The sequence below is a fragment of the Myotis nattereri genome, assembly GCF_964212035.1.
Source record: "Myotis nattereri genome assembly, chromosome: 21".
NCBI lineage: Eukaryota > Metazoa > Chordata > Mammalia > Chiroptera > Vespertilionidae > Myotis > Myotis nattereri.
The window spans coordinates 16482499-16496640 of record NC_138097.1 but is presented as its reverse complement, the minus strand read 5'-3'; the positions used below and the strand labels follow the sequence as shown (position 1 = coordinate 16496640).

Here is a 14142-nt window from a genome sequence, read left to right as displayed (position 1 = left end):
GAGTATGTTTCACATGAACCTTTTCCATTGTTTATGTATTAATACATATATTCCGACATAATGTATATGTTATATATTTCAAACATTCAGAGATGAAAAAGTCCACCTAATGTTAAAGTACTGTGGTCAAATTTAGACATTACAAAATATATCGTGTTACCAAGTTAAGCATAAATCATCACTTCAATGAAACCAGTTTAGTCACATTACATTTCTATTGGGAGATTCCCATTATAATAAAAAGGGCAAAGTGTGTAGAAATATTATAAACTTAATACATAGAATTTCAGACATTATAAATAACCCTGGAATGATTTAATTGACTGACATTCTTGATGGACAAAACTAAAAACAACAATTAAGTTACATATGTAGCACAAAGCAATCCGAGTGTAATGAAAGGGAAAAAATAATCTAAACAATAAAATTAACAACTGACAGGCTCTCTCTGAATTGTCTGATTAAATTGTAACTATTATCACTGCTCTCTTCCTTCCCTCCAAACAGTCCACGCCCCTTTAAAGTGCTTTCCGTTTTCCTTTCATTCCGGCACAGACCAGTTTCCACAGATGATAAATAACAATCCTTTTTATAATTTAAAATGGGAGAAAAACCTTTCCTCTTCAGACTTTTTTAAAGTGATTCGCAAAGTCAGGAAACACTAATTCAACGTTGGAAGAATACAGTTTATATATCCTATTCAATAGTTTATTTCAGGTAGAAAATTATAATTCATTAACAGACACGAAACAGTGGACATAAGATTTAAAAATTTTTCAAAGGTAAACACTTTTATTTACACAATATTTTTTGCAGCTTAACATTAACTGCAGGGTCACCAACATCCCTATGGGGTCAGAAGGAATTTTATTTTTTTGTTTGCTATTGTTTTGTTTTTAAAGACAATGACGGTATTAGCACAAAAATACGTCCTTAAGTCTATCTTCCATGAGTGGCGTGTACAGTATGGGACTGCTCTGAAGACACAACCCATGACGCATACCTCAGAGCGTAGTTTTAAGAGCATTAACTCTGACGGTGAAATAAGTACCAGCATCACAACCAATGTGTCCCGTGAGGCCTACACGACACTCACAGCGCTTGAAACTCAGATTCACAACAGCTGCCATGAGGAGCTCTTGCCAACGGGACTTCCAATGAGAGCTCTTTGAAGGGCTGTCCAAGGAGCATGAGCTCAAAGAAAGACCGTTTCCTTATGGCTGGAGGTGTGAGCGTGGACAGCTCTGAACGCCTATTCACTCTGCAACCGGGTTAAGAAGCTGCTGCTTAAACTGAACTAGATCCAGGGCTCCCTTCCTCGGTGCCCACAGGCTCAGCAAAGCACAGGAGATGTTGTTGCCAAGTGGTGTGAAGACATTTACAAAGAGCCAAGCAGTGAGCTGCTACTATGACAGCAACTACACAACACGAGGAAAAATAATTTTGAGCCCCACCAGCGGGGCTCAGTGGTTGAGTGTCAACCTGTGAACCAGGAGGTCACAGTTCAATTCCCAGCCAGGGCACATGCCTGGCTTGCGGGCTCGATCCCCAGTAGGGGGCATGTAGGAGGCAGCCGATCCATGATTCTCTCTTATCATTGATGTTTCTCTCTCCCTCTCTCTTCCTCTCTGAAATCAATAAAAATATATTTTAATAATTCTGAAACAGCAAATTTTTTAATAAATCTAACCATTTTATACCCCATAGTCTCAAGATCTATTTAAAGTGCATGAAATATTTTTTAAGTCCTAGGAGGGAGAGGGCAGTCATAGGCACCCTACAGTTAAAATCGCTGAAATTTAGAGCGACGAGACCTTAAACATGACGTGAGGCAACTCACTCCTTTACAGAGAAGGAAACGAATCCAGGATGTGGCAGGTGCCCTCCCCACAGGCACAGGGCGCAGTGGGAAGCGAGCCTGACCAGAACGTTTCTCCTCACGCCTATGTTTAAGGCACTGAACACGTCTAAGATTTCAGCGATTTTGACCTAAAGTTCTATAAAGTAAAATATGCTTTTTCCCTCCTCCTACTCATCACTGCCGTCACTGAAAATAAACAAGACGTGTGGTCAGTCTCTTCATGCACAAGTTAAAAGCACAAGCCAGACGTTAGTACTCACTGCGATTTTATGATTCCGCATCATATTATCAAATTCCTCATTAATTTTTTTATACTTCTCTTCTGTGTGTGGCGTTAGCACATAGGGAGTATCGGGGTCTGGGCTGTCGCACCCTCGGTGCTCCTTCTTGTTCAGAGCCTAGACGATGAAGTTAACAGAAAGGATCAACACATCACAAGGTGAGGCGAGGGAAGTACTTACAGGGCCTCGTTTGAAAATAAAATCACCCTCTTCATTTAGTTTGCTGAGTCTGTCCTCCGAGAGTGGACTGTGCTCAAAGTAATCGTCAGCATCGGGGCTCTCACAACCATTAAGGCCTTTCTTTCTTAACGTCTGAAATACAATTGGAAAGTTCACACACACAGGATACTGACGTGCCGCGAGGTTTTCTGTAACATCGACTACGAGCGCACAGGAGCCACGGGCATGGTCTCACGTGGTCACATGGACTTGACTCCTCGGTGAGGCAGAAGCAAAATCCATGTTCCCGCTGCACCCCAACAGCAAAGGGGTATTTGGGTGGACCCTTCCTTTCCGAACTCCCAAGAGAATTCTGACCCATGGCTCACTGCTCTCCAGCCTCAGCCCACCCTGATGACGCCTCACCCCCATATCCGAGGGCTAATGGGCGTGGGAACCGGAACAGAAATGTATCATCATGACACCCCGAGAAGTCAGGATGGTACCTTAAAAAAATGGGCATTTCAGCAACTTCATCTACTGACTGTGCTCTGAGAGTTTATCCTAATCCCCAGAGAGAATCAAATCAGCACAATATCCCAAAAATTTCCTCCTTCACCTGCTCTGAAATACGATCATTTTCCTACATAACTTTGAAGTATACAAACTCAAATACTTAATATATGACAGTAACGACTCCTTCCTATATAGAATGAACGTATTAGCGCCCTTACGTCTTTTTAAAATTTGTAAAAATAAGTGACCCAGCATTATCTCCCCGGCTCTTTCCATAGCGCTTCATGGGTTAACTTAATCCACTCAAGTGACTTCCTGGAGAATTTTCTCGAATGTCAGCAAGTATCCCTGCACCAAAATGACTTTTCTTCTTCTTCTTCCTAATATAGTGAAAATACTGTGCACAGCTGGGTTTCTACTTTTAAAGTTTTTAAATGAAAAATCATCATGAAATGATTTGTCCAGTATTTAAAACCAAGGGCTTGACGGTCTATGGAATACTAACTCACTTCTAGAAGGTCTGTTTTTAAAAGTCCTCATGGGTCTTATTTCACAGTAGAATTCCTGGGTCCAACACCTTAAGTAGCTTTGAGATTTGTTGATGTCCCAGCCAACCAAAGGGAAGTTTTAGGAAGGTGACATTTTCCAGGTAAGCCTACCTCCCAGAGTTCATTTAAGTAGGAAATGGTTTGATCCATAGACCAGCACTAGATAAGTTTGTTAATAATTATTTAAATTCGATTGAGGAATCTTTTTAATTAATCCATAGTAATAGATTGTGGCCTCCTTTAAAACATGACTTACAATAATTGTGAATGTCACTTTCACTCCTCTTTTCTTGGAAGAAGTAAAAATCACCCAATACAGTAAGATTTGTGACTTTTTCCTTAGTTTCTCTGAAGTAGTTATTTTACGATTTCACTTCACTAAACTTGATTTTCTTTTCATGCTTAAAGAACCATCAGAAACCATTAGTACAGATATATTAGCCTCTCAAACTACTCGGGATGTGCTAGGAGCCCCACGCACAATGCCCGACACCCACCGGTCTCCGACCACAGCATCCAGCACGCACTGCAGCTGGTCCCAGCCCTCGGGGCCGCGGTCTCCCCCAGCACAGGGACGCCGTGCGCTTGGCCATAAAAGGTCCTGTTGTTTGGAACCCAGGATGAGGACAGGCGCCCTCCCCCCGCAGCAGCCCGTCCTGCCAAAGCCCGCGAGCTGCTATCGCAGGAAGGTGTTAACACTCAGAACTCTGCTCCGAGGAACTCCATGCCCGCACAGCCCTGACACAGAACACACAGCAGGTGCCTCCGCACATGTCATCATGAGGCGGCCGACTTCTCCCAGCCCCACGTCCCGGGACGGCTCCCTCCTCTCCAGCAGCCTTCCGAGCGGACCGCGCACAGCCTTGCGCTTTCACTAACAGCGATCACCGCGTGCGTGTCTCTCTGAACACCGTTTGTTACGAAGAAGCATGGCCTGTTTGGCAGTTACACCCCGCGTTCCCTGCACAGCAGCGGGTCAGCCTGCTCTCCGGGGAGGGGAGCGGCTCTCACCGGCGGTCCCGGAGGGAATGCGAGCCGCTATCAGCGCAGATAAGGAACTAATGTGCCTGTGCCGGGAGCCAGCTGCGTCCTTATCGCCGGGCACGGAGAGCGGCTCTGAGGACCCGCTTCCTAAAAAGGCCTTTTCCGTCTCCTTATCGTGACCACGCAGGCCACGGCGAGGGCTCCGGGCCGGTGCTAACAGCGGAATGCTGTGATCTGTGTGGGGCCGGGCGAGGCGGAGGAGACACAGGCCCGCCTCGGCTCCACAGCTCCCGGGAGCCGCCTGAGAAGCTGCGTGTTTAACTCCTGCCTAAGAGAACTAGCATGTTCCTTAGTGTGCGCTCCATTCTGGGAAGGTAACTGTCAAATCCCACTCCAAACTAACGGCCTCCGCGCTCAGAAGTGAAACTACGGGCCTGCAAGTACTCAAAGGTGTCCGCCGGGTTTAACTGCCCGGGCAGCTCAGCACTACATCCCTCCCGCTCTCGCCACCCACCTCACCCTCCCGTCCGCAGGCAGCTGAGCAGCGCAGGCTCCCTGGGTGCCGGCTGGATGGGGAATTAGTCAGATGGAGCACAAGGTACAAATGAGCCCGTGTGAAATAACAGAATGATGTCATAAGTCGCAAGGAACTTAAGACCATTAGGATTTTTTAAATGAGAAAAGTTCTCCCTTTCCCCATTTTTAATAATTGTCCCCAATTTTGAAAGACACTTCTTATGTTTCCTAGACAAGGTGAAAATGCATTAACTTTTTTTTATTTTCATTGTGAAGCATACATAAAAGTGCATCAAGCCCGGCCGGTGTGGCTCAGTGGTTGAGCATCGACCCGTGAACCAGGAGGTCACGGTTCAATTCCCTGGTCAGGGCACATGTCCGGGTTGCAGGCTTGATCCCCAATAGGGGGCGTGCAAGAGGCAGCCAATCAGTGATTTCAGATAGAGGAAGGGAGAGGGAAAAAGAGAAACATCAATGATGAGAGAGAATCATGGATTGGCTGCCTCCTGCACGCCCCCTATTGGGGATCAAGCCCGAAACCCAGACATGTGCCCTGACTGGGAATTGAACCATGACCTCCTGGTTCATGGGTCCACCCTCAACCACTGAGCCACACCGGCTGGGCCGAATGTACATTTGTGCAGATAGTCTACACATCTGCACACATCTCTCTAAAGTATTTGAGTGAAGCTGTTAGTTCATAAAATGTTCTTCAGTTGGACCAGACGATGCCACACTGTTTCTCAGCAGCTGTATCAGCGGACATTTCCCACCTGCGACGAGGGCTGAGTCTGCGTTGCTCTCATGACTAAGACAATAAAGCACATGTCATATCTACTGGCCATTTGGGTTTTCTCTTGTGTGAAGTGCCTGTCAAGCCCTTTGCCAAGTTTTCTCCTGAGCTGTTTCTCTTTCTTATTGCTTTAGAGCCATTTTTTATTTGTAATCAACACAAGTCCTTTGCTAATTGTATGCGCTGTAAAACCTTTTCCCCATTCTTTGGCATGTTTTTTAATACTTGTCTTTGCATGAAAATGGTTCTTAATTTTAATAAAGTCGAATGTACCCACTTTCTCCTTTACAGTTTTCCCTGATGGCAGTAATTTTTATGTCTTGTATAAGACGCTTTCCCTTCCTCAACACGATGCAGACATTTTCCTATTTATCTTCTAAGAAGTCTGATCATTTTGCCTTTCCCAGTGCGGGTTACACTTCCCGTGAAGGTGGCTTTTCCCAGAGCACACGGCTGGCTGCGTAGGCTCTGCAGTGGGTGTGTGTTGGGGGGCGGGGGGAGGGGGGTCCGGGAGGCACAGACCACCTGTCAGCAGAAGCACCCGGACTTTTCCTTCAGGACACAGCCTGCACCCCACCTACTCTCCCTTCCCCAATGAGACGCACTCTTCTTCCTACACCTCAGCATTACTAACAACCTATGGAATTAAGAGATGAGAGAACAGTCTATTTTCAAAAGCTGTAAACCTCTTCAAAATGCTCATTTTCTGTGGCCAAGGGCCATGGGACAAAAGTCAAATGCCACAGCCTGGTGTTCAAGGCGCTCTCCCCATCAACCATCTCCACCTGCCCCTTCCTTACCCTGATCAGTCCCCTACACAAACCCTACTGCACACGAGGGTGTGCCCGGCCGGCCTGGCTCAGTGGGGGAGTGTCCACCTATGAACCAGGGGGTCACAGTTTGATTCCCAGTCAGGGCACATGCCAGGTTATGGGCTCCATCCCCAGAGTGGGGCGTGGAGGAGGCAGCTGATCCATGATTCTCTCTCATCATTGACGTTTCTCTCTCTCCCTCTCTGACATCTATAAAAATATTCTTTTTAAAAATTGAATGGTGGGTAAATGAGTGTCGTGTCTTCTCACTATCTGTTTATCCCGCAAGATTCTAACACCAACAGCTTTAGCATGTATTTAGCACAGCGCTCCCAGACAACATACAGATCCAACTCCACAGGCACAACACACGTGTCCTCACGCTGCAGACCATGCAAGTGTGGCTAACAACACAGGACACCTTCCCTCCTCTCTCTTCACAGTGCGCCCCCAAAGGGCTGGTGTGTGACTCCACTTTAACAGTCAGCGCTCTGCCAGAGGGCATTCAGGTAAAATCCTGCCGATTGTAGGGACAAACAAGTATGCACCCGGAAATCGGTGAATTCCGCGAGAGGCCTCAGGAAAGCTGCTCACCAGGTTTCCAGTTAGTTACACTTGACCATATTGCCTAAGGAAACACACTAGAGTCGACCGCTTATAGCGGTTTATATGCTTCCATTTCATGCTACATGAGAAGGCTAAAGAGTCTAGACCACCGCACACCCACGTGTTAGGAGTTCGTGGGTGTAAAATCCTCAGCTGGAAAAAGCTGATCTCAATGGGTTAGCAAACTTGGGCAGGAGGAACGGGCACTGGCTTGAGCTGGAGCTCTCCAATAACACCACTGCAGAGCCCACGCTCACAGGAGCCCCCAGTTACTGTTGTCAGATGAGCAAATGGACATCAGAAAGCGGGCTTGCAATGACTACGGCTGTTTGAAAGGGAACGCTGAAAAGGGGAAATACTTACAATCGCATTCTAAAAATATCTTTCAGTGAGATATCTGTAAAGCACTGTGAAGTGTCTGGGCCCTAGGCAGCTCGATATGAGGATTTGTCATTTCTCTTATCTGGTGAACTCGTGTGGCTCAGAGTCTGTGCTGCATGAGCATAAGCCAGGGCCACGGCTGGTAGGACTCAGACCTGTGCGCACTGCTAGTGCGGCTGAGTTGTAGCACCTTCTATGTGGGAGAAAGAACATCTTACAGGTGCACCCACCGCCGTCTTAAAGGCAGGCGACCTCAGCAAGGCATTAACACACAGCAAAGGAGAAGCAAGCTTAGCATGCATTCTACCACAACAAATGAGTCCCTTATCATCAACTGTCTCCTACCCTTTGCATTTATGAACTTCATAAAAACATGCTGGTAAGAGTTATGTTCCCTCTACGAATTCCAACTCTAAAGAAAATACCAGAATCCCAGTGGATACCTGGGCTGCAAAAGTTCTCCTTCCTATTGAAGCAGATGTAGCAACATAGGAGACGGCTGAGAAGTGCTGAGACCTGCTCCCCGACACTCTGGCGCAGAGATGAAGACGGAGTGTCTCCTGGAAGCTCTGGGAGGACCGAGTGAGACCGTATTCTCCCTGGTCTCTGAGGAGGCACACGCTGCTTGTGCAATGCACGCTCAACTTCTGGGGCCCAGAGCGACACTGCTGCCTCCGTCACAGAGCAGAGAATCAGGGTCAGAAGGTGGCCGAGCCTTCCACGGGAAACTAGCTCCGACATCTATCTGTTGACAGTTTTACAGTAAACTCTGGTTTTTTTGGTTGACTTAAGGCACTACAACCTTTTATAAGAAATCGAGATTTTAAAAAGAAGATGTAATTTTAAACTAGACACACAGGGATCATCCCCATTTCAAGAAAATCCAGTTATGAAATCTCTGTTAAAGCGAACCTGAATGGTGATCTCCTCATTTACAAAGTTTTGACTCAAAATTCATTGTGTCTGTATGAAGGGAAAAGGCTGCTGAATAGTTCGTGCTGGATGTAAGTGATGAGATGGACCAAAAATGCTCAATGATATACAGTAATTTACAGTGAAGGGGCGTGGCCAACGACGTCACCGCGCAGTTTAAGCGAAGTGCTCAACAAGCGCCAAACAAAAGCGCCAGACACGGTCAGGGAGGCTCCTCGAGTGAGCCACTGAAATACAACCCGGCAAATCAAGCAGCAGACACAAGTCCTCACTGTAATTACGCTGCACTTTTCCTTCTATTTTCAAACAATTAACTGCTTTAAAGGTAATAGAAGGGCTCCTTTAATACAAGTAGGAGAATTTTTTTTTTTTTTTGGCAGTCACAATTACTGGGAAAAAAGGAATGGCTAAGGCAGAGAAATATAGGGAAAACATATAGATCTCACTGTCAGATCTATAATATAATTTGTGGCAGCAAATAGATTCCTACACAATAAAGTATCTTCACCTAAATTTAAATTATTTGAATGAAATCTAGATTGGAGCTTCATTCCTTCTTTTATAGTTGGTTGTGCAACATTTCACATGGTTTCAGTACTTTCACCAAGGAAATACCTAATTATTGAAATCATTTTCTAATATTACAAGATTAAGCCAAAGTGTCTCTCTTTTCAAGGAGTAAAATAAATATGAATAAAAATGAAGCAAAATCTCCAAATATAACAAATAAGACAAAAGTACAGACTGAGCTAACTAAATGCCATTAGGAATATACTCGGGATGCTAGCTTTTATGATAAGAGTTTGCAAGGGGAAGCATGTTGGTCCTCCTTTTTGAAGGCTTTGCTTTAAAACACCATCTCTGAATAGAGAGAAATCGTTCTGAAAACAATCCCGTCTCTTTCCTTTGGTGGAATTACGATACTGACGGGCAGCAGATGGAGGAGAATGAGGGCATCCCTCCCCCACAGCTAAAGCGCTATTAGCAAAAGAGAAATCGTATCGACATCCCTTCCTTTCACTTCATTAGTGGTTGGAGTTGTGGGCAATCACTGACATAATCACACAATTGAGACATTAAAACTGTAACTCAGTGATAATCGTTTCTTAGAATATTAACTTAAAAACAGGGGACGTGCTAGATGATGCTGGGCCTGTGGTACGACAGCCTCGTTTACTGTGTCCCCATGAGTAGGACACGTTTGTAGCCGCAGTGGTTCATCCCATGCAACAACTAGATCCTCCCAAGAAATGATCCAGCCCGGCCGGCGGGCTCAATGGTTGAGCGCCCGGGTCACAAGCTCGACCCCCGGGGGATGGGGGGGGGGGGCGTGCAGGAGGCAGCCGATCTATGATCTCTCTCATCACTGATGTTTCGATCTCTCTCCCCCTCTCCCTTCCTCTCTGAAATCAATAAAAATATATTTAAAAACAAAGAAATGATTCCGAGACAAGATGTATCTATGACTGGTCTAGATCTGGGATGTAGAAAGCATCTAACAGTTACCGCTGTTAAAGGAAAGACGTGGTTACGCCTGCAGTTCAGGCGGAGTGGACTGTTACCTCGACAATGTCCGAGTTGGTCCTGCTCTCATGCGGCTCGTTGTACTCGGTGTACTTGAGCAGCACCTTGTCCATGTCGGTGCTGGCGTACTGGAACAGCTTGTTGGAGCTGTTGAAGATGATGAGCGCGATCTCACAGTCACAGAGCACGCTGAGTTCATAGGCTTTCTTCATCAACCCGAACTTCCTCTTTGTAAAGGTGACCTAGACAAGCAAAGGGGAAAAGGCCATTTTTATTAAAAGCTTTAGTAGTCGCCCTGCCGGTGTGGCTCAGCAGTTGAGCGTCGACCTATGAATCAGGAGGTCAGGGTTCAATTCCCAGTCGGGGCACATGCCTGGGTTGCGGGCTCCATCCCCAGTGGGGGGTATGCAGGAGGCAGTCGATCAATGATGTTTCTCTCTCATCGATGTTTTTATATCTCCATCCCTCTCCCTTCCTCTCTTTCTAAAAATCAATTAAAAACATGTGTAAAAAGCATTAGTAGTACTTGAATATAGGCTCCCTGAAACTGAGTCTTCTTCTTTTTTTCTTTTTTTAAAATATATTCTATTGAATTTTTACAGAGAGGAAGGGAGAGAGACAGAGAGCCAGAAACATCGATGAGAGAGAAACATCGATCAGCTGCCTCCTGCACATCTCCCACTGGGGATGTGCCCGCAACCCAGGTACATGCCCCTGACCGGAATCGAACCTGGGACCCTTCAGTCTGCAGGCCGACGCTCTATCCACTGAGCCACACCGGCTTCGGCGAAACTGAGTCTTCTTAATGCTGAGTGTGAGTTTGAAGATGGAAAAGGTTCCTAGCTTCACACTCCCCATGAGCCTCTACCTCCCCATCTGCCATAGTGCGACAGTCCCGTGTGGATCTGGTATCTCCATGGGCTCTGGGCCATAGTACAACAGTTCCATGTGGATCTGGTATCTCCATGGGCTCTGGGCCATAGTACAACAGTTCCATGTGGATCTGGTATCTCCATGGGCTCTGGGCCATAGTACAACAGTTCCATGTGGATCTGGTATCTCCATGGGCTCTGGGCCATAGTACACCAGTTCCATGTGGATCTGGTATCTCCATGGGCTCTGGGCCATAGTGCGACAGTCCCGTGTGGATCTGGTATCTCCATGGGCTCTGGGCCATAGTATGACAGTCCCATATGGATCTGGTATCTCCATGGGCTCTGGGCCATAGTACGACAGTCCCGTGTGGATCTGGTATCTCCATGGGCTCTGGGCCATAGTACAACAGTCCCATGTGGATCTTGTACCTCCACAGGCTCTGGTAGGGCAGCCTCCTAGGGGTTACTGCTTTACCCCTGGCCCTGTTCTACTGCAGAAGGCAAAGGACCACAGAAGGAAACAGGTGCCAGTGCCCTGACCGTCTGGCTTAAAATGGTTCCCACCAGAAACCCCAAGTCCTCCCTCCAGGAGCCCCTCCTCCCTCGACTCTTCCCCACACAACTGAACGGAGCACACCTGACCTAACGCGTCCTCTCCCAGCCCTCGTGTTGCACCCACTGAAACGCACGGCCTAGGCCCAGCCGCTCCCTGATGTCCTCTGAACGGTCTTCCCATGCTGCAGGCCTCTCCAGCAGAGACCCACCTTTGTTTGTTCAGCCTGGAAGGTTCGTCCCTGTGCTCCCCAGTCTCTTCTAAATTATTTTTCCCTCCTTCCCCTTCAGAACCCAGGGACCCAGTGCACATGCCTGATAGAAACACCTATACCTTCTCCAATCTCATGCCCCCCACTCGCCTCAACCTGCCGCCATCAGACTCCATTCCCCGAGATCCATGAAGACTTGTTAACATCCCCATATCCTTCCGTTTGTGTGACTGAAGTCAGTGGTCACTTTTGTTCACAACTTAGTCTATATCTCAGCGAGGCTCCAGAACACGCCCGCTCCCCCCACCACCACAGTCCCGGGGCCTGTTCCTGCCGGTCCTTCCTAGGGCGTCACTTCTGGCTCTCAGCACTTACAAGGCTTACTCAAGGGTAAGAAACAGTCTGCAGACACAGAGCAAGCATCAGAAGCACGGCAGCCCTGCTGGAATCAGCCCTAGGCGGTGTTGCTCAGTGGGTAGAGCATCGGCCTGAGGACTGAAGGGCCTTGGTTCGATTCCAGTCGAGGACATGTCCCTCAGTTGCAGGCTCAATCAGGGCACGCGAGGGAGGCAGCTAAGCGATGCGTCTCTCTCACATCAATGTTTCTCTGTCTCTCTTCCTCCCTTCCACTCTAAAAATCAATAAAAATAAAAAGAAATGTTGGAATTATCGGACCAGCAATTCAAAACAGCTATGATTACCATATAAGGCTCTCATGGAAAAAGTAGACAGCATGCAGCAACAGGTAAGCAGAGAGATGGAAATTCTTTTCCTAAAAAATTCTTTTTAAATGCTGGCAATAAAAACACTAACAAATGATTGCCTTTGATGGGTCCTTCAGCAGGATGGAACTAATGAGGGAGAAACCTCCGAGCTTGAGGCCATGTCAACAGAAGCTGTAAATAGCAGCAAGAGAAGAAAGAGAAATAACAGAAGAAATATTTAAATCAGAACATTTGAGAATTTCCCCAAATTAATGTTAAGACACCGAACCACAGATCCGGGAAGCTCAAAGAACACCAAACAAAATAAACGCAAACAACAAACAAACAAAAACCCCTCCAAACCCAGAAATGAGAGCAAGGCATATGATATATAAGCTATAAAAATCAAAGATAAGAATATCTTGAAAGAAGCCAGAGGGGAAAAATGCACCTTGTCACATGAGTGTAAATGTAAGAACTACATCCAAGTTCTCCTCAGACACACGCAATGCGGACGAGAATGCTGATACGCTTCAAGTGTCTGAGGGCGGGGGAGGACCCACCAACCTGAAATTCTGTATCTTGAGAAATTGTACTTTTTTTTTTTTTTAATATATTTTATTGAGTTTTTACAGAGAGGAAGGGAGAGAGATAGAGAGTTAGAAACATCGATGAGAGAGAAACATCGATCAGCTGCCTCCTGCACATCTCCTACTGGGGATGTGCCCGCAACCCAGGTACATGCCCTTGACCGGAATCGAACCTGGGACCTTTCAGTCTGCAAGCCGACGCTCTATCCACTGAGCCAAACCGGTTTTGGCGAGAAATTGTACTTTAAAAGAAATAAAGACCTTCTCAGACAAACACAAATTGTTGTGCACAAGCAAAGCACAGTTTATTATTGTATTATTATTTATTACTAGTGGCCCGGTGCACGAAATTTGTGTATGGGAGGGGGTGTCCCTCAGCCTGGCCTGCATCCTCTCCAATCTGGGACCCCTCAGGGGATGTCCAACTGCCGGTTTAGGCCCAATCCCAACCGGCAGTCGAACAACGCTCTCGCAATCCGGGACTGCTGGCTCCTAACCACTCGCCTGCCTGCCTGATCGCCCCTAACCGCCTCTGCCTGCTTGATTGCCCCTAACTGCTCCCCTGCCAGCCTGATTGCTCCTAACTGCTCCCCTGCCAGCCTGATTGCTCCTAACCACCTCTGCCTCAGCGCCGCACCTGGGGCCCAGGATTCCCTACTCCAGCCAGCCCCAGGCACCCAGGACCTGGGCTTCCCTCCCTCTGGCCGGCCACGGGCACCTGGGACCGTGGGGTGTGCAGCTTTTCTCTCTCCCCTGAGCCGCAGCTGCAGGTGCCAGCACCCAGGACCACAAGCAGGGGGCTTTGCCCAGGCCTGGCTTTGTCAGGAAGGACGTCCGGAAGATGTCCGGTCTAATTAGCATATTACCCTTTTATTAGTATAGATTTACTGAAGGCCCGATGCATGAAATTCGTGCAAGAGTAGGCCTTTCTTCCCCCAGCTACCGGCACCAGCTTCCCTCTGGCACCCAGGACCTGGGCCTCACCTGGGACCCGGGCTTCCCTCGCAGCCCCGGCTTTGACTAGAAGGACATCTGGTCTAATTAGCATATTACACTTTTATTATTATAGATTATTTCTATACAAACAACTGTAAACCTACCTTTGCCTACCCGGTACATAAATGATGTAGAATATTTGTGATAACAAGAGTTGTGAAAAAAATATGATTATTTGTTGGTTAACCTGAAAATTTAACTGACCAGAACGCATTCACTGAGAGCTGTAGTTAACTTAAGAATTACCTACATATGAAAATAGAGGCGATAATTTTAAATGATCAATATGTAGGATACTA

At 46.9% G+C, this 14142-nt stretch overlaps 1 protein-coding gene across 2 annotated transcripts in view; it reads right to left on the bottom strand.

Moving 5' to 3' along the window:
- The window catches only part of MEF2A (myocyte enhancer factor 2A), a 58599-nt gene that overhangs the window by 17233 nt on the left and 27224 nt on the right, over positions 1-14142 (bottom strand). The window contains exons 4-6 of one of the 2 annotated variants that reach the window (XM_081114827.1): positions 9953-10156; positions 2323-2454; positions 2122-2259 (exon numbers count right to left, since the gene is read on the bottom strand). In XM_081114827.1, the coding sequence (XP_080970953.1) occupies positions 2122-2259; positions 2323-2454; positions 9953-10156 (474 nt within the window). The remainder of the gene's footprint in view (positions 1-2121; positions 2260-2322; positions 2455-9952; positions 10157-14142) is intronic. The other variant, XM_081114826.1, reaches the window with a different exon arrangement.